This window comes from Peromyscus maniculatus, chromosome 16 (assembly GCF_049852395.1).
Source record: "Peromyscus maniculatus bairdii isolate BWxNUB_F1_BW_parent chromosome 16, HU_Pman_BW_mat_3.1, whole genome shotgun sequence".
Taxonomy (NCBI): domain Eukaryota; kingdom Metazoa; phylum Chordata; class Mammalia; order Rodentia; family Cricetidae; genus Peromyscus; species Peromyscus maniculatus.
Window position 1 is genome coordinate 16,470,659 of NC_134867.1, and position 21,038 is coordinate 16,491,696.

The 21,038-nt window shown below is 43.1% G+C and overlaps 1 protein-coding gene across 2 annotated transcripts in view; it reads right to left on the reverse strand.

Annotated features, from left to right (window-relative positions):
* The window catches only part of Lama4 (laminin subunit alpha 4), a 152,172-nt gene that overhangs the window by 68,010 nt on the left and 63,124 nt on the right, over positions 1 to 21,038 (reverse strand). The window contains exons 6-11 of one of the 2 annotated variants that reach the window (XM_016002796.3): positions 20,705 to 20,779; positions 18,702 to 18,853; positions 15,926 to 16,036; positions 9,754 to 9,865; positions 6,703 to 6,870; positions 4,319 to 4,512 (exon numbers count right to left, since the gene is read on the reverse strand). In XM_016002796.3, coding sequence (XP_015858282.1) covers positions 4,319 to 4,512; positions 6,703 to 6,870; positions 9,754 to 9,865; positions 15,926 to 16,036; positions 18,702 to 18,853; positions 20,705 to 20,779 — 812 coding nt within the window. Of the gene's footprint in view, positions 1 to 4,318; positions 4,513 to 6,702; positions 6,871 to 9,753; positions 9,866 to 15,925; positions 16,037 to 18,701; positions 18,854 to 20,683; positions 20,780 to 21,038 lie in introns of both variants that reach the window. The other variant, XM_042262061.2, reaches the window with a different exon arrangement.

Genomic DNA, 21,038 nt, shown 5'->3' on the forward strand with positions numbered 1-21,038 from the left:
ATGTGAGAAAAAAATCCATTTTCAATAAAAGGGAAAAAGAAAAATAAAAAATACTTTCGCAGGGCAGTAGTGGCACACGCCTTTAATCCCTGCACTTGGGAGGCAGAGGCAGGTGGATCTCTGTGAGTTCGAAGCCAGCCTGGGCTACAGAGTGAGTTCCAGGAAAGGTAAAAAGCTACACAGAGAAACCCTGCCTTGAAAAACAAAAACAAAACAAAACAAAACAACAACAACAAAAAACTCTTGCAAAAAAAATATATCCTTAAGTTTGGGGCTGAGGATATTGTTTAGTACTAGAGCATGTACCTACCAGGCACAAGGCCCTGGGTTTTATCCCAGCATTACAATTAATTAGTCAACTGAATAAAATTGGACAGTATAATTTACTTTTGTTCATGAAATTTTTAAAAATCGTGCCCTAAAGTACAGAATCAAATATTCCAATAAGGTTACATCCTTTCAAACCAATTTGTTATAGGAAAGACTACGACTACTATGTAACTGAAACACTAGGTTTTAAATTATGTGGGAAGAAATTAAAATTTTCATAACATTGAAGCATACAAAAGTAGGAAAAAGAATGTCAACAGTGGTGTCTAGTAATTTGAGGGTCTGTTTTATATTGGAAGCAGTATTTATAATCAAGAGAAATTGGTATACACAAATGGTATCTGAATTGCATGGTAAGTGGGGATGGTTTATGTCCTTAGTTGTTGTTTTTGTTTTTTTCAAGACAGGGTTTTTCTGTGTAGCCCTGGCTGTCCTAACTCTCTCTGTTGACCAGGCTGGCTTTGAACTTGGAGATCTGCCTGCCTCTACCTCCTGAGCACTGGGATTACAGGGGTGCTTTACTGCCTGCCCCATGTCCTTGTTTATCCATTTGTTGACAAATAAAGCAGATGCATGCAAGGCATGTGTTAGGTTCTGGGAAGATACAGTTCCTGCAAAGCAAGAGCACTGCCCTTTGGATGCTTATGGGGGGATAGACAAAGGTACACACACACACACACACACACACACACACACACACACACACACACACACAGAGGACTCACAGCTACACAATCAGTAATTAATGATGCCTTTGAAACTGGAACACAGAATATATGCTAAAAGTATTAAAGATGATTCCATAGTTACAACTTAGGGATCTGTCAGAGCAGAAGAGGGAGGGACTCCTCCTGATGATCACTTTATTTTTTTAACTTTAGATGGATTTTCTTGACTTTTAGGAGGCTTTAGAAGGAGTGCCTGAATTTGTTTGCCAACCCGATATGTATAAATAACTGAACATGTTTTTCACGGCGGGACTGCATCTGTGTGTGCATGCACGTGTGTCTGTACATGGGGGCAGGGTGAGGGTGTGGGTGTTTTCCCTAGTTTTCACAGAATTCTTGGTAGATGGAAGACAGAAAGGATGTAAGGACTTTAGTAAGTGGAGGAGACATGCTACATACGTACGAAGTGAGTCACTTTGCCCAGATTAAAGACGAGACAGAAATAGACAAGGGAGATGGGCAAAACCACAGAGCACAGGAAACAGGAGGAAAACTACATGGTCTCCACATCTGAGAGACAGCTTTTGTATGGGCGTCGAGAAATACCATCGGAACTGTACAGCTGGACAATTTGCCTTTCTTTACTAGGACACCATTGAACGTTCTTAAAATGTTTTTTTTTGTTAAAATTGTGTTATTACATTTATTTATTTCTTTTTCCCTCCTTTCTTCCCTCCCTCCCTCCCTCCCTCCCCCCTCTCTATCTCTCCATCTCTCTCTTGTAGGTCAGAGGTTAGAGAACACCTTACAGTAATTGGATCTCTTCTTCTACCATGTGGATCCCAGTAGCTGATCCACCACCAGTAGTCAGGTTTGGTGGCAAGTACCCTACCCACTGAGCCACACCACCAGTCCTTCTCTTTGAGAGAAGGTCTCACTATGTAGTTCGGGTTGGTCTGGAACTTGCCTCGGCCTCTCCAGGTATGTATGGCCATACCTGACTTCACTGAAGCCTTTCCGAGAAGATTAATCAGCCACGTCTTGAAATGGATCTAGTTATAATCTGAGGGAGATAGAGGCCAGCAGCCTAGGTTGGTGGTAAATGAGCAGTGAACAACTGATATATAGGAGAAATGGGAGTGTTAGAGACTTGGGACTTAGAAGGGAAAACAGTTGCCTCAATGGTTAGGGAAAATTAGTGGGAAAGGGGTTATTTTTAGAAAGCAATAGCATGGCGTCTTCCCATGGCTATTCCCACCGACAGACACCCATGTGAAAGATGTTCTGTGGGCTCAGCTAAAGACAAGTATAGAGCCCCCACATGCGTTCCAGGGCAGAAGCAGTGAAACGTGGTGTAAATCACTGGAGAGGGGACCAGGGCAGCAGGGATGGAGGTTTGGCTAGTGCTAACTGCCTAATTAGAAAGAGGAGGAAGCAGGATGGGCAGAGGCTTGAAATGCTGTGTGCTATGCTGTTCTCTTTCTAAAATCTTACTCACGCTGTTCATTTGTACTTAGTAGAAGGATTTGTTTAACCAAGCTAAATGAAGCCCACCATCTGTCTGAAATCACCGAAATGCCAAATTCCTGGTATCCACATCCACGAGTTTAAAAAAAAAATGTGCATAAGAGTGTTTCATTAAGAGCTAGACTGGCATGTATTTACTTTTAGAACTGAAGTCACTTCACATAGGCGACACTGTTCATTTACCGCTTATGACAAAGTCCTGACGCACACATCGGCATTTACCAAATTCTAGCAAAGCAGCTGGTCCTGCCTGTGTGCAGACATTGATTTCCAGTCTGCTGTGCATTGCTCTTCTCGGCTATGGAGATTACAGAGCCCTAAAACTAAAGTCAGTGGAGGATGGAGCACGTTGGCTCACAATATACTTGAATGTGTTCTCTACTAAGGGTCTACGCAGAAGATGAAGCACCTGCTGGATCCACAGCTCACAGCTGGAAAAGAGAACTCAGTGTGTTTGCTAATCCAGTAATGTGGATCTAAGCCTTTTTCCCTCTGTGATGAAACCTTACTTCTGTGGCTACGTTTGGTTCTCCTAAGTGCTGTTACTTGTTCTCATCTGGCAGGGGGGTGGTCTAGGTTGATAACCTTTCCTTTTCAAGACTTTCTGTACCGAACATTCTGGGGGGGCTTCATTAATAAGCCCCTACAACCATTAGATGAGTCGCAGTGATATTCCCGTCTTGCATAAATTTCATCACATTTTTGCTTTATGTGTGCTAGCTTGCAACCTATTACACATTTGTTAGTGTGAGTCACGGTTAACATCATTTGAAAATCTCCATCCTGCAGGAGCCTATGCTCTTCACATGGCATACGGACCCTCTTTGATCTGCCCCAGCAGCTTCCTTAGCCTTGCCTGGTGGTGTTCCTTGGTGCAGGCATTCAGTTCAGGCAGTCCCTGTCTACCCAGAAGGCAGCCTCTGTGTTTTCTTTACCTGGCCACCTTAGTCATTCTTTACTTCTTCCTGCAGAGGCTGGCCAGCCAATCAGTTCAGAATGCCAGGCCCATAGCTGTGTTTCTCTATCATGGTCATCTGTGAATGGATCAACCTATTCTCTAAACTAGAAGCTTCATGCTGTCATGGAATCATGTGTTCTTCTTCATCTTTGAACCCTAAACCACCGGTCATAATTCCTGGAACAAATTAACACAACAGTAAAAATTTGTGGATTTGATGAAAGTATTTTAGGACTTTCCAATTATGTGCTGCTATGATTTTTTTTAAAATTATGCCCAAGTTTATGGAAGATGTATTGTAGATATATTATAAGTAGTAAGTGGTTCTTTTGTCTGTGGATTTAAGAGTATACCTATAACCTATGTGATAATACTGCTCTATATCCAAGAAAGGACAATTCCAAGCACTCACGTAAGACAAGAATCTAAATATCCTTTTATTCAGTTTTCTTTTGAAAATGATTGTCATAAACCTCCAGATATTTTATAACCCATTGAATGAGTTATAAAACCCATTGACTATCTTCACACAATGCTTGGTGCTATACTGACATGTTTATTGCACATCATAAGCATACATTCACTCAGCAAAGAGTGTCAACCTGACCATTATTATTCTAAAAAAAAAACAAAATAAAACAACCACAACAAAACTATTGAATAGAGTTTGCTCCTAAGAGAAAATAGGGGTGAGTGTGATTCATTTTTACTTAGGAATTTTTACAACAACCTACTGAGGGGAAATGACTGAAAATCAAGTTGCTTTTATTGATAATAAAATATGTTACTGAACTGACTGTGCCTGACACGCATTTACAGTTGCTGCCCACTGTACCTCGTGGTCCCGCTGCTTGGAGGCGATGACTCTGTTCATGTCTTCTGCATCCCTGACATGGTCGAGGGCCTGGGTGAGTGACTCCTGGATGTCTGAGAGCTTAGCATTGTAGTCGTCCAGCTGCTCCAGCACCACAGGGAACAGAGAGCGGGTGTCATTGTGTACCTGCTGCCACTTCTCAGCCTGGTCCAGCACTGAGGAGGAACGGAGACACAGTGAGACCGGGCTGCTTCTCCTGCACTTAGCAACTAGAACAAAATGCAGGCCTGCCTTCTTCAGTGATGGAGACTGGAGACGGGCTCACACAACTAGTCTCACTGTTTACGTTTGGCACGAGATGTTTTTCTGTTGGATTTAGGGGCTTCTGACATGTCCACTGAAGGAAGGGCTTGATTATTTTCCCAGGAGGATTATACTTTGTGCAGAAACTAGGCTGCTACACTTTTCTGCTTATTACCCAGATGATCCACAGTTTTACTTTATAAAGGGAAACTGGCTTTATGACGGAAAAATAACCGCCGTTTTCTAGTTCGTGGTAGAGCAAACAGCTATGTTGTTTATAACCACTCACTTTTACCACATTTTCCTGCAGCTTCCAGTTAGCTCCTTAGGTCAAACTCAGGTTGAGATTTTGACATGGTATCCTTAAAGTCTCCTCATATGCATGCTTTACTCTTGGCTCATAGGCACATTTGTTAATTAGATGCCATAATTCTTATGCGCCCCCTCCCGCCCCCGGGGAAGGCCAGTCTGTCATTTTGAGGCTTCTCTTTTCTTTCATCAGTATGAGGAGAAGATACAGTTCCTGGCTCAGTAAGAAAGTGCTTGAAATGCATTTATTATTAATTAATTAATTTCAAGAGACAAAGAGAGAGAAGTAGTTGGTCTCCTTTCCATGGGGCAGTCTGCTTAAATTTCAAAATCGTCAAGGAGCTTGGGGACAACTGGCTGCAATACTGGAGTTCCGGCCAGCCTGGGTGGCCTGGGATCCTCCTGTCAGTCTGCTGGATGCTGTTTCTTTGCCGCCATAAGAAACCTTTATGCCAGTGACCTTCTCCTCTGGTGTTCACAGTAACCGTCAGCAGAGGTTGTTAGACGGCACCTGTGACATGATGATTTGTGCCTTTTAGCCTTTGTGGTCTCACTGACTCCCCTGCAATCCAGTGAGACCCCTGGGCCCCTTCTTGAAATGGATTTTTTGGGTGTGTAAAATAAAACATATAAAATTTAAAAGTGACTATAATAAAAGTAAAAAAAAATAGCTACCATATAAAATCAAACTAATAACTTTGTAATCTATATTTTCATTAATTTCCTAATCAATCTTTATTAACGTATTAAGATAAGCTCTAGGGATGGGTGTATTAACTACAATTCTGAGGCACTGAGGAAAGTATTATGAAGTATCAGCAAAAGCTGAAATCAGATCTGAAAATCTATAATTTTCATTGTTGAATGTATAGATCCTTTGCAATCTTTCTCATCAAGAATGATGAGAAATAACTAATCCTCCCCTTTGAATCCAGGCTGGCCTTGCCCAGTTGAACAGATATGATATGACTGAGTTCCAAGCCTAGGCTTGACGAGTCCTTGAACTTTCTTTTCTTTCTCTCTCCCCTGCAATGGGAACAAGCTTGGGCTAGTCTCCATGAGACAAAGACTCTACATGGGCGGAGAGGTCTAACTTGCCTAGCTAGTCCTAGATATATGAGTGAATTTCACCTATGCCACATAGAACAGAGCTAAGCATGCAGGTTGAGTTTAGACTGCATAACCACCCTATGAAATTAGGATCAAAATAAATAGTTATGTTTTAGAATGAATACACTTGGGATATATTGGTAGACAATAACTGATGAACTATATAGTGACCAAGTCAGAGGTCCAGTAATACTACTTTGTGTGATTTAGTGTTTACACTTATTACTAAGGGTATGTCAAGTTTCTATTGGAGGTTAAAAGTGATTAAAAAAAGTCAGGGCTATCAGAGCTTCAACACTGTTGACATTTTCTATAATATTTCTCTCACTATAGACTTGGGAATTTAATCTTCTTTTTCTTCTTTTTATTTTTATTTTTCTCTACCAACTTTTAAGTCCCTATTCTTTCTCCGCAGTAGTAAAAGTTATGTAGATTCTGGGCAGGATCTCTGTAATTTCACAAATTCTTGAAGTTAGGCCTGGACCTAAAACTCTTGATCAAAAGGTCAACTTGATCAAAAGGTCAAGTTTCCCTGAATGAGTCCCTGAGTCTATGCATATAAATTCTACATAGCTCTGAATACTGAGAATTAGTTGTTGACCATATATTGCCCTGTCCTTTTTTCCTGGTCTCATAGAGAGAGAAGACATAGGCTGTGTTGGCCAGGAATGGAAGACACATACGTTCCTGGGCCTCATCCGCTTCCTCATCCACAAGCTCCCGCTGGGTGCGGAATGGTTGCCGGTTTCGGATCTCCTCCAGCATTTTCTGGGCCAACATCAGCTTCTCAGCAATTTCCTCTGGGCTAAGTTCCTGATTCTCTCCATAATGGAGCATCTTGCTGTTGATCTCTGAGAAGAAGAACATGGTGAGTTGGGGGCAGGGAAAGGACGGGCAGAGCTGTGGAGGTCTGGTGGCAAAGCTTAGGACTGACCTTACCGTGGAAAGAGAGCCTCATTCCCAGGCTGTGCTGTGAGTGTTGGTGTCAGCACAGAGGGGAGCGCATCGTGAGAGGAGAGAGGCACACCTGAGGAAACCATTCCGGTCCTATGAGGTGTGTTCGGAATGGGAATGGGCTGCTCCCGCGCCTGCCTGCCTTCTGTGCTCATCAGATATCCATGCTGATTTGAGAACACTAATATTTATGGCACAAAAAAATCTGAGGACCTTGTTCAATATTTTATGGAAATACTTGACTTGGAAGCAATGTTTGGCAGTGTCTCCTGTCACTTGGAGCACGCAATGTAGATATTAATTGCATTTTAGTCATCAACGATTTAACAAAACAAAGCTCTAAGCCAAAATGAGAGTATATTTGTAATTGTCCAAAAGAGCCTTTCAGATTGTTTATACATAGAGACAAACTAGCAAATAGATTTTTAAAAATCTTTTGCACACACACACACACACACACACACACACACATATATATGAATAATATATATGTTTATATATATTACGTGATTTCTCTATTTGCCTTCTGTGGTGTGTATTTTCAAGATTAGGCCATTTGACAATGAGTCTTTTTGCCCTACATCTGATATAGGCTGAAGGATTTAGAACCAAGGGACCATTGAAGCTCAGAGGGATGAGGTAACTTGCCTAAACCCTGGCATGTAACAGTTCTCTGACGCCCTCATTCCGATTCCATAGGATCAGAGGGGAGGTTGTGTGGCTCCCTTGTTCTCTGGCCGCTGCGGGAGGAAGTGCTTCATCTTCCTGGCATAATGAAATTGTGTGTCTGCGGTTCCCTATGATCTATGTGGTCGGCCAGATAAGACAAGTAAACAAACACTGGTGTCACATAAATCACGCCAGGATGAGGAGCTGTATTTTCTGGGGGTAATAGCTTGAAGGTCACCAGCAGCCATCGGAGAGATGGCTGGGAGTGAGAAATGGCCCACTAATGGTGCCGTGCAGCATCCCTGAATTCTGAAACAAGGGAGATAAATGGGAATAGGTGGTTTGGATGCTCCAAACGTTACTGCGAGCGTTATAGGGAGATCACTATATGCTAACTCCCTCCAAACTCCATGTATCAAAACATTCAACATTTACTTTTCAAACAAAGTGGAAAATACAAGTCCTTGAAATAAACGATATGTAAACATTAAATAAATCAAACACATCATTCTCCCTCAAGTTCTGGTAGTGGCAAAGCCGAATTATTGGGCATTTTGATGTAAATTCTGTTCAGTTTTGGGATGTTTTGTTTTGGCTATGTCTAGAGTAGATTAGCAAAAAGAAATGCACACAGTAACACTGGCGTCCCTGGAGACTGTTCATACATTATTTTAAAAAGAGGAAAAACTGATAAAAGTTACCGTTTCCCACTACCCATTCTTTTGTATTTTTCACATCCTTTCCCAGGACCAAAGGTCAAATAAGATGGTTCCGATTCCTTTCGAATGGAACACCTTAGGGCCAAAGTCTAGGTTACTAAATAGCAAAAGTGATTGACTTCCTCTGACAGGCTTAGAAGGGTCTTGACTATTTGCTGCCTAAGGGGGCATTTATTTCTTAATTGGATGAATATGAGGGTATTGGATTTCTAGGTTCATTCTCACTGTTGGAACAAATCAATAGAACAATGCTTTAGGAAAAGAATATTTTATCAGTAAGTGCTAGGGAGCCAGAGAGGTAAATGCGCATGGGCTAGAGAGGATGGCAGTGGGAAGTCTGAAGTGCATGCCACTTGTCTTTACTGTGCTTTATAGGCATCCGAGGAGACGCAGCAAAGGATTAATCTGGGCTTTACATGTCCCTTAGCCTGGACTGTGTTCCCACTACTTCAGTACAAAGATATGAATCTCTCACTGTGGGTCCCTTCACTGCTGTGCCCTGAGAGGCATTTGGTGTTGGCATCCAACTCTTGATGTATAGCATAATAAAAACCCATGGCAACAAACAGTAGATCTCAGCCGACTCTAACCCGAGGAGTGCCTCTTTACCCTAGAACAAATGCGGTCTCTCCCAGTTGGGCAATGGATGGCAGCTTTCACTGTGCTGTTAAGACAGTCTTCAAGATACAGCCTGCACTTAGAAATCAGCACAGATGAATGAGTCTCCAGCAGGTAGACTCTGTCACAGTACTTTAGGGCAAGGAATTACTCACAGTACCCCCCCCACCCCCACCCCACCTTCTTTTGGGTTACAAACCCAAGCAACTCATCTGCCTGGTCCTTGAGGAAGAGCACCACAGAAACAGCCAGTGACTATTTGGATTGGTTTCCCACCCCCACTTTTTTTTGTTTTTTGAGGCAGGGTTTCTTTGTGTGGCTCAGACTATCCTGGAACTCACTCCGTAGACCAGCACCTGCCTATGCCACCCAAGTCTTGGGAATAAAGGCATGTACCACCCTGCCTGACATGGTTTATTAATATTCTGAAGACATATTTGGGGGCTGCAAATAGTTGAAAAAAAAAAGTGTGTCTCCTACTACACTCTTTCATTTTAAAGACACCAGATTTACTTGATATAAACATAATGTGGCATTAAGCTTAAGTGATTTTATGTATTTATTCTTGAACATTAACAGATAATAAATAGGAATGGGTGTCCAGAAATCTCAATGAGCAGAACTGCCATGATGAGTGTACGTAAGTTAAAAGCTGTAACACTTGGAGCAATATGCTCCTGCACACAGCAATCACTGACAACAGCCATTCTCCCGTTGGCACTCATACAAGGATGGTTCCTTGGCATGAAGTTAAACTGAAGAGAAGACATTCACCTTGGATTTTGTCCCTCATGTTGTGGGCTTGCTCTACAAGTTGAGTTGCTTGGTCAATTGTATCCATGCTCTCCTTCTGAAGCAGCTTCCCCTTTCTCGAGGTGTGACTTCCCTACAAATCATATGAATGAACATTAGATTTAGGTTGTATATGCACACCCGAGGGTGGGCGGGCATCATGTATTCATTTGACAAACAAACATTCCTGGAGTGTGCAAGCTCTACAGCATACTGAACAGTCCTAGGAGTCACACATGAAGACATGAAGGTAATGACCGGTTTTAGGATCCTGTAATGCTATTAAAATCAGATACAATACCAAGGCCATCAGTCATGGTTCAGTCCAAACCAATCGCCTATCACATGTGTCTTATCCTTGCAATTGTTACTGTATCTCAAGATGCCAGACTTGGAAATGACCCATGTCTGTTGGATCACTTTGACATTGTTCTGGTTGAAGAGTTGAAACTTCAAAGAGGAAATCATCTAGAAAAAGGGCAGATCTTGAAATGCTCCCACTGGGTGGTCCAACCACTGATGAAACTGAATCACCATAGGGATTTACAGGATTACACTCACTGGGTTAGCTGCTGGGTTTAGAGCTCCATTCCAATTTCCCTGCAACATTGATGGCCCTTGTGTGCAAATAACTGCTTAGGCAGATTTGGCACAGAGTAAATGGAACTTTCTTTTTCCCCAGGGGCTGACTCCACTTCAGTGTGGTGCCTCTATCTCAGAACTCCCATAAAGTATCTGTCGCCATTAAATCCTGTCTGCTCTGTGGCTTTAGAAGAAAGTGTGTGTGTGTGTGTGTGTGGTGCATTTCTGTATGTAGCTAAAGACAGGAGATGATCTAAGGCATGGACACAGGTCAAGGTCAGGACATGACTCTCATTGCATGAAGGATGTGCCCTTCCTTTTGGCTTTAGACAGATAGATTGACAGTTATGGTAGCTAGGAGGAGGAGTTAGTTCTTTAGCCTGTATTTAAGAGATGTCTGATTGCCTTTTCTGGTGCTTTCTTGGTTCAGCTCTGTGCTAAAGGGCTATAATGATCCCATGAATGGCAGGCTTGCTGGGGGATATCTTTCTGTACACTGTGAATATATGTTGTCCCCATTGGTTAATAAATAAGCTGCTTTGGCCTATGGCAAGACAGCTTAGAGGTAGGCGGGAAATCCAAGGAAAGAGACAGGAAAGAGAACGGCAGAGTCTGGGCAGATGACAGCCTGCCGCCCAAGGAGCAACATGCCAGCAGACTGGTAAAGCCATGGAACACATGGCAAAACATAGATTAATAGAAATGGGTTAATTTAAGATATAAGAGCTAGCTAGCAAGAGATCTGTAATAGATCTTACAGTTTGTAAATAATATTAAGCCTCTGAATGATTATTTTATAAGTGGCTGTGGGACCGCGGGACCTGGCGGGAACCAGAGAGAACTTCAACTACACAGGCTGAAGCCTTATGAACGAGTGCTGAGAGACTACTAAGCAGGCTCTCCAGACTAGGGAAGGGTTGTCCCAAACCTCTCTTCTGTCATGCAGTTCTCCCCAGGGGACTGGGGCATGGTATCATCAGCAGTATTTTCACCCTTTCTAGGATAAACCAAGTAAGTGTCACTGTATGGTGGCTAAGAAAGAAGATGCAGAAATGGTATCAGTGTAGACACATTTAGAAGTTGTACTGGCTGGTTTTATGTCCACATGACACAGGCTAGAGTCATCGGAGAGGAGGGAGCCTCAACTGAGAAAATGCCTCCATAAGATCTGTCTGTAGGCAAGTCTGTAGGGCATTTTATTAATTAGTGATTGATGGGGGAAGACCTAGCCCACTGTGGGTGGGGCCATCCCTGGGTGGTTCTGGGTTCTATAAGGCTGAGCAAGCCACGAGGAACAAACTAGTAAGCAGCACCCCTCCATGGACTCTGTCTCAGCTCCTGCCTCCAGGTTCCTGCCCTGTGTGAGTTCCTGCCCTCATTCCTTTTGATAACGAACTGTTATATAGAACTGTGAATGAAATCAACCCTTTCCTCCCCCAGCTGCTTTGGTCATGCATGGTGTTTCATCACAGCAACAGTAACCCTAAGGAAGACAGAAGCCTTTTATCAGCCAAGTCAGTAATTCCTACGAAATGGGGCTGTGCAAGAGGCAACATTGGCCATCAGATTCTTTACACGCTGTACATTCCCGGTGCACATTGTCTTCTGAGTCGTCACATCCCTTCCCCCAAAGCCCACTCTCCTCCTGGGCTTATTCTAATGCTTTCCAAAGGAAAAAATAGTGTAACCATTTAAAAATTAGATAATAGAGAAAATAAAATGAATCTTAATTTGATGCCACCCATCACTGCTTTTAAAACATGCGAATATGTTTATGACACATTAAAAATTTATGGCTGATCCCATTTAAATATTATATTTAGAAAGAATGAGGCTCATTTTCTAAATTGAATAAACACACAAATATGCATACATACTCTGTTCTCACACTTCAAAGGAATGCTCTATTGCTATTTCTCTGCCTTTAAACTTTGAAGAGATGCCACATCTATAAGAAAACTTTTTTGTGTGTTGGTCAACTACTCCTGGGCCTGGGGCCTGCCCTGAAGTGTGGTTAATATACCCAGTGAGACTGCATTGGAGGAAACTGATTTTTCTTTTGCTAATAAGTATCAACTTCAGATAGAACACAGCAGGATTTTTAAGATCATTTTTGTTTCATTTTTCTGTGTTTGGTCAATTTTTTTGTCTTATTGGTCTTTGCTTATACATTCTTATTTGTTTTTGTGGGATATTTTTGTGTTTGTTTGTTGGGGCTTTTGTTTGTTTTTGTTTATTTGGTTGCTTGTTTTTAAAGGGAGAGAGGGAAAAAGAATGTATAGTCGGGTGGGTATGGAAATGGGGAGGATTTGGGAAGAATTGGGACAGGGGAAAAACATGACCAAATATATTGTCTGAATTTTTTTTTAAATTCAAGAGGATAATGGAAATGATAAAAAAGAAAGAAGAAAGGAGAGAGAGAGAGAGAGAGAGAGAGAAAGAAAGAAAGAAAGAAAGAAAGAAAGAAAGAAAGAAAGAAAGAAAGAAAGAGAGAAAGAAAACTTTTACCTGATGAGCACCAGAGGGCGCTGTGAGATGTAAGGATGGACAGGGACCTGTAGCACTCCAGCTTTATTTGTATAGATATACAGCTAGGAACAATGTAAATAGCCATAAAGGTGACCATTTATTACATGAAATTGAAAAATTACCAAATATAATAAAGTATATATGAATTTTTTAAAGGTTTAACTTCTTTTCTGGAACTTTGCTCATGGCAGGAAAATAATGGTATGTGCACACAATAAAACAGGTGTGCCTTACTTTAAAAACCTGCAGTTAAGACATTACCCATAGTTACAAACTGGTTGATTATTTACACCATTACAAAAGGCTGATCATGTACCGACTCCAAGGGTGGATACTCCTTGTATTTATTTGAAGTAAGTGATGATGATAACCAGTCTATAGGATCATCATGAATTTTATTGTTTAATTGAAAGTGGGGAAGTTTTAGGCATTACCCTGGGACATGAGTGCAAATGAAGCCATCCCCAGAGAGACAGGTAGCAGAAATACTGAACAGTGATGTCAACTTCTGTGGGCTTCCCTTCCTCCTAAATGTTAGTAACGTCTGATACCTGTGCATCCCTCATCAGTGGCTGGGCTTGAATCTCTAGCCATCTCTGGATATCTAGAGGTTCATCCTACTTAAAACATCCAGAGTAATTCACTCTGCATTTTTGGTCTTAGTGCTCCATTTTGTCCACACAGAACCTCCCTCCCCGTTCCTCATGACTTCTCATTGGTCAAACAGCCTAGGTCATTCCACTTCTTGCTTCTCTCCTCTTACATTGCATCAGCCCATCACTCTCAGGACAAATCCTTTTCCAGTGAAGGCAGGGAAGCAACTGAGTACTCTCTTTTCCCAGACCCTGTGGCCGTCTTGCATTGCACCCTACCCTGGCATCTTCCCTGACCAGTTTGTCCTCTCTATGGAGAGAGAATGTTTCTGAAATGCAGCTGTGATCAGCTGTTCTGTGTAAACACTCCAATGACTTCAACAGTTGAAAGCCACAGATGTTCCTAGGTATGCTGGGCAAGGTTCCTCATGGTCTAGCCATTGAGGGGATCTTCAACTGCTGTATCCTGCCTATTGTCTAATACTTAACTCAACTGCAAGGCCAAGGTCAAAATTCTCCTAGTGCCAAGAACATGTCGTATTCTTCATATACTTTGCATTATGGTACATTTCCCTTGCTTGCAAGTTCTTGATAACCTCCTCATCATTCTCAACACTCAAGGCAATATTCACCTTCCCTAATGAGAGGATTCATATTTCTCCCTTAGAGTTACTTACGATTTCTTCTGTACCAGGACTCCAGTACTAAACGGTATATCATTTTAAACAATATATCTGCTCCCTGGTACACTCTGGGCACCTTGAGAGCAGGACCTAGTATTTACTTCAAATGCTTAGCGCCTGTCACAGTGACTGTGAATGCTTTTGGAAAGGTGTGCAATGCTTTTGGAAAGGACGACAATTTCTCTCATCCTGCCTTTTGGCAAGACCAGTAAAGAGGCTCAAATACTTTTGATAGGCTTCCCGTATGATATTCTTTGCACGAGCTGATACATAGAGGCTCTTTGTGCGGGTGGAAGACTAGGGCGAACTTGATCTCTGTGACAATGGCCTCCACTGCCGATTTTTAGGACCCAGCGAGTGAAGCTGAGCACTGACATTGGGAGGGAACTGCTGTTTCCACCTCTGCTCTTAGGCCACCATGCTCTACCTTGGGCATGATAGGCTTGGGGTCATAGAACAGTGGAACCTTGGCCTGGTCTTGGGTATTTTTATACGGGTCTGATCGGCAGCAGCAACAGGGTTCTGGGGGTTGAACTCTGGTTGCCAGCCTTGTGTGGCAAGAGTTTCTACCATCTAAGCCACCTTGCCAACATGAAAGTGACTTTGTTTTCACCATCTTGTAAAATTTCTTTTTCAGTGCAGTTTCTTGTTTTTCTCTTTGCCTTCAATGTTCCTTTACTAACATTTAAAGTGTTTATTGTATATAATAGAGCTTATTTCTGGATGCTCGATAGCTCTTACCTGTACAGTGCTAAGGCAAACAGTTGAATGGCTATCTTAGTTATAGCACGTATCAACTGTGTCAGTCAGCTATAAACACATAGAAAGTTCCCCGTAAACATAGGTTTTTTTTTTTTTTTTTTTTGGTTTTTAGAGACAGGGTTTCTCTGTGCAGTTTTGCACCTTTCCTGGAACTCACTCTGTAGACCAGGCTGGCCTTGAACTCACAGAGATCCGCCTGCCTCTGCCTCCCGAGTGCTGGGACTGAAGGCGTGTGCTACCACCGCCCGGCAACATAGTTTTTTAACAAAACCTATTAAAATAGGAAGACAGGAAGATGTCCTATGTTAACTTTCTCTGTGGATCTGGCTTTGATTTATTTGGACACTCATGGGTCACTGAACTTTCCAAGGCTCATTGTTGTGACTTGTTTGGCTCACACACGCTACCTGGACTCTTTAAGGTGGACCCTGTTGCTTTAACAGTTTCCTCTGGGATTGAAATAATCTATCCTTCAGAGATGCTCCTTAAATAGGAAGGTGAATAACTCAAAGTAGCTTCAGGAAGTCTCTGAAACTGACCAGACTCATTAGGCCCCTCCCTGCCAGAGTGAACAATAAAAGCTGAGAGTCCCCCTCAGATGATCTGAGCTAAGGTACAAAGAAGACCCCGAGAAACCAACTACAAAGAGGACTCTCTGAGACCAGACCAGCTGCCTGGAAGAAACAGAAACCAAGGAGCTGCCTGGAAGAGGTTTAGACCAACTGAGTCACCCAGAAAGGACACTCTCCAACCTGTTGAGCTGCCTTCAGGCTGTGCAGTGTGCTCCAGGTTCCCAGCTTTGTAAGATATCACCGATGCTGGGGTAAGCTTTACTGATACATCTGTCTTTGAGTCATTTCTGCTCTTAATGTGAGGAACCCCTTCATCCATATTCCTTAAAGTAACCCTAATAAAACTCACTGGTTCACCAAGGCGGACTTTGGTGGTATCTGGGGTGAGCAGACGAGTGTGCTGTGTCTCCCCAGGAAAAGTTTTGTCACATACCTTCTCATCCAGTTCTTCCACGTCCGACAGAAGGCTTCTCATTGTGCTCTCCGAGTTGCTGATCTGGATCTTTCTTAGGGTGTACTGGTTTTCTCTCTCTGACAACCTTGTCTGTGAAAAAAAAAAAGGTGTTTTCAAAGTTTTAGTCATTGTGTCCCAACAGTCTTAAAAGATTTGACTTTTATTTATTTATAAAGTAAATATTTGTTCATATCTTAGCATGCATTTGTGAATGAGTGTAGTGTCCACAGAGGTCTGAAGAGGGTGCTGGATTCCCTGGAGCTGGAGTTACTGGTGATTGTAGGCCACTCAGCATGGGTGCAAGGAACTTAACTCTGGCCATCTGCAAGAAAACTACTCAATCTAAACTGCTGAGCCATGTTTTCACCCCCAGACACCAGGTTCTAAATAATACACATACATGACTCCTTCAGTATAGGAAGATTTAGGTAGACTGACCTCTGTTCTTTTCTTTCTAAATATATTTTTATTGTATATATGTGGCTGTTTTGCCTGCATATATGTCTGTACACAATGTGTGTACAATGCCTAGGAGGCCAGAAGACAGTATTTGATCCCCTGGAACTGGAGTGACAGATAGTTGTGAACCTCCATATGGGTGCTGGGAATAGAATCCAGGTCTTCTGCAAGGGCAGCCATGCTCTTAACCATTGAGCCATCTCCCCAGCTCATCACCTCTGTTCTTAATAGAGGGTCCTCAGATGGCTGCAGCATTCTGTATAGAGTGGGGCTACAGGAGGGGCCTGAGTTTCCGGAGCTGAAAGTCTGCCACCTCCACTTAATGTAGTCCAGGGAGCTCTGGCCAGGCCCTGGGCTGGCTGCAAGGAAAGGACACCCTTTTTTGTTGTCACAAAACTGTAATTAGGCTGGAGGTGGTCCTGGGAATCTGGCAAATTCCAATCTAATCAGGTCTTAGAGAAGCACAAGTAGTAATCAGGATCAATGAAAATGGATTTTTAGAAATACATTTTCCTCCTTTGGATATAGAGAGACAGAGTCTCTCTATTTTGGATCACTACCCTACCCCCCTCCCCAATTTGCATTTATGAGAAACTTGGTGGAAATGCAGCTGTCCTGGGGCTACTTTGGATTAAGCCTTTTAATCCTGGTAGAGCTTTCCTGCCAACTGCAGTGACACCCATGTGTGGTGATATTTTATTTGTGCTGAAATGTGGTGATATTTTATTTGTGCTCTAATAAATAAAGCTTGCCTGGAGATCAGAGGAAAAACCAAGCCATTATAAGTAAACACAAAAGTCATGCAATCCTATCACTTGGCAGGCAGGGATCTGTCTGGATCTCTGTGAGTTCAAGGCCACACTGGAAACAGAGCCAGGTATGGTGGCACACACCTTAAATTCTAACACTAGTTAACCATGGAGGTCTGGAGGTCTGTACAGACAGAGAGGAAGTGACAGAGCTGGGCAGAAAGAGGAAGTGATGTAGCTGGACAGAGAGAGCAAATCAGATGGCAGAACAGCAAGGCATATAGGCGTGGGTAGATAGGAAGAAAGTCACATTTGGAAGCTGAGGTATCGGTGAGGTGAGGTTAGCATGTGGCTGTTCCTATTCCTCTGATCTCTCTCAGGCTTTCACCCCTATACCCATGTTTTTTATTTAACAAGACCATTTAGAAATTCATCTACACCCCTGTGAGATGCGCCTGATGGAAAGGCTTGAGTGCATTCACTGCCCTGGGTCTGGAGGACTCCTCTGAGAATTAACGTTCTTATGTGTCTGGGCAAGGAGTTTGGCACAGCAATTCCAAAGGGTACCATTTAGGACATTTATTTTGTTCTGCGTGGCATGTTTTTAGCCAATGGTGGATATTATTTGACACCCCCCACACCCCCCCAAAAGTAATGAATGCTAGGTCCTGTTCTGACTGCTTCACTTATCTCAGTTCAGGGGCTCTTCCCCAGTAATGAGGACACTGAAAAACAGAGAGGCTCATCAACTTACCTGAGCTCACACAGCAATGGTTGGAGCTGGGTCTGGACAGAACAGTGTATGTTCCCAGTTGTTAGGCTAGCTTAACTAAGAAGATAAAACAGTCTGGCATTAAGTCTGATGGCTTCTCACTGAATTCTGTTGTTGATAACAACATCTGTTAGCTGTGATGGAGGTCCATTAGAAGAGGAAAGCTCTTAAAGCTGACGTATATGAGATGTTTTTATTTTATCTATTTATTTTATTTATTTATTTTTCCCATTGACTTCCTTTAACTTGTTTCTATGATAGAGTTAGGAGAACAAACACATGTGTATGTATGTTTGAGGATGTGTGCATGTGTTTCAGAGACAGAGAGATTGAGAAAAAGAGAGATAGAGAGAGAAGGAATGGAAAACAGAGAACAGGTGTAAGCGAGAAGGAAAACCTGAAAGGGGATGAGGGAGGTTCCAGATAAACTCCTCAGAACCCTGCGGGCTGAAATTAAGGTATACTGGGTAGGCTTGTGTTTGGATAATGAATGCACAGCTTTGCAAAGAAGAGTTTCTAGTGTAGGTACTAATCCGTTATTGATTTCATTTTCCATATGCTCCCTGACATAAACGGCAGCTTCTGATTGGGGCATTAGCTCACGGTTATGATGAACTTTTCCTGACTTCTCATGTAACAGGTACGATCTATGTTGAACCTACATAATCTGTGGTACAGCCACGGAGCTCGGTGGCCACCAGGACACAGACGTGGCCAAGAGGGAGCCTGTGGGACTACAGTGGAGGCGCAGACCGAACCACAACATTCAGCGTACTTTGAGGAGGTGGATGGTAGAGTTCATATCGTTGATGTGCCTATGCGCCGCATCGCCAGAGGACACGCTCAGCAGCCCGGATTTGCTCTCTTGGATGGAGAGCGCTGCTAACCGCAGGTCATCCGTCAGGTCCCAGATGCACTTGTCGCAGCCTGCGGATGAAACAGGGCTGTCATTTCCGCAGAACCAAAAGGCAGCTGGAAGCCCAGGGCTTTAATGTGGACCCCCTTGACCAAGACCACACTTATTTTTGTTTCCTGAAGGGCTGCTCTGGCCATGTGGAACCAGTCTTTACCCAAGCAAACTGTCCATCAGGCAGGATTTTCACTTAAAACATGATGAGAGACAGGCAGCAGGGGCAGTGGGTTCGCAGCAACTCTAACTGCTGACAGGAAGGAAGAGGACCATGGGATGGATGGACAAGAAGCCCTGCCCACTTTTCCTTAGTAGTGGGACCCCAGCCCCCTCTGGAAAGATTCCATTCTTGTCAGCCTCCTGTCTTGGCTTGGTGGCAGCTGGTAGAGCAGGCCAGTGGCCAAGCATCTTTCTTGCCCCATTAGCTTTTCTCAGTCAGTGCAGGAATGCTGCGCCTGCCTTTGCCTCCCCCAGGGAGGGCCTGGCTCCTCTCCACGCCCCACCTCCCGTCTAGATGAGCAAGTCCTCAGAGCAGGTCTGTAAAGTACAATTTTTGGCCAATGTCATGACATGGTCTCCAAGAAAGGTGCCAAGGATCTGACTAAACCTGGCATGTTGAAGGGATGAGTCTCCATTTCTCATCACTCCTCACCTCTCACACTGTGATCCCCACCCAGGACCCAGCAGTCCTCCATGGATACAATCCAAAGGAACACACACCAAGCTTTGAACCCTGTCTTGACCTCTCTTTGTACCTTGCCAGTTCCCAAGCTCCTTCCCATGGGTGCTGCTGTTTTCTGGAGAGCTGAGAAACGGCGACTAAAGGGTTAATGCATGTTAATATGTTAATTTGTTATTGGAAGGTCAACACAGCACTACCTATCAGCTCCCTTAGAAAAATGAGTCCCCAGCCTACATTTCAGGCTGCTGACAATGGTTAAGGCTATGCAGGCATCTGGGTGTCTTTAAATGGAGCTGGTCAAGGGACAATCTGGTTGCTAATTGCAGACTTTGTCCTGCTGTGTCCCACATCTTGGGCATCTTCTAAGATAGGATGCACTGGCAGTATTTAATCTCTTCTGCTCACCAGGACTTGGGGATCAATATACTTTTGTTTGGGGGAAGGGATGCATAATGTTTGAATATTCTTTAAGACAAAAGCTTTGTTGCTCACGAGTTGACAAAGCAATCCAGGAAAGTGAAAGCAAGCAACTCTGCTTTGTAATAACTTATCACATTATTTCTGGTCACACTCCAGATTTGGAGTGAGTTGGGGAAAGCAACTTAAGCCTCCTTATGTTTCTGTGTCTACAGGTGTGGTGAAGCATTGTCTGTCCCATGATCTGAGGACTGCTCAGACGATGCAGGAAGAGCTCTGTCCTGGGAGCATGAAGCTGAGTGTGAAGACCAGCTAAGTAAGATGTCTAAAGTGGAGTGATGTCAGCAAAACTGCCTCATTGCCGAATGAGAGCAAGACCACCAGGGGACCTTTGTACAGGGTCCATTACCCTGGAGTGAATACAGCCTTAAATCCAGGGCTGAGAGTGAAACATTTTCAGGGAAAGTGGTATCACATTCATCTTTTACATTTCTTTTTACTACATTTATTACATACTTTGTGTGTGTGTGTGTGTGTGTGTGTGTGTGTGTATGTCTGTGTGTATGATATGTGTGTATGCATGTGTGCCTCAGTGTGTATGTGGAGGTCCAAAGGATCATTTGTGGGGGCTCAATTCTTTTCTTCCATTTTTTTGAAATTTTTTTTAACTGCAAATGACTCTTCTTAACTCAATATCTGCAGTGCATTAGAGAAAGTGGGTCAGTCATTCAAGTACTGTTATTTTTACTTATAGTTGGGCAGTCCATGCCTGTAGGGAGTTCAAATCCTTCTTCCAAGCACTCTCCGGTTACGCTGTCACAGGGGCCGCCCCCACAATTGCACACTGTGGGGAACAAAAACAAGAGAGTAGGGAGTCATCGTCTGATGCTTAACACAGGGCAGGATTTCCATGGTTTCCACAAATACCGGCTACTGCTGTGAAATCCTTCAATGGGGATTAATCGTACTCATCCTTATGAGTATGCAGTCTGTGATATCAGGATAATGCTCTTCTATCAGTTCAGCGAAGGCAAGTGGGATGTTCAAAAATGACCCCAAAGCAAAACTGAATCTCATTCCCTAGGATTCTTCTCCCAACTCTT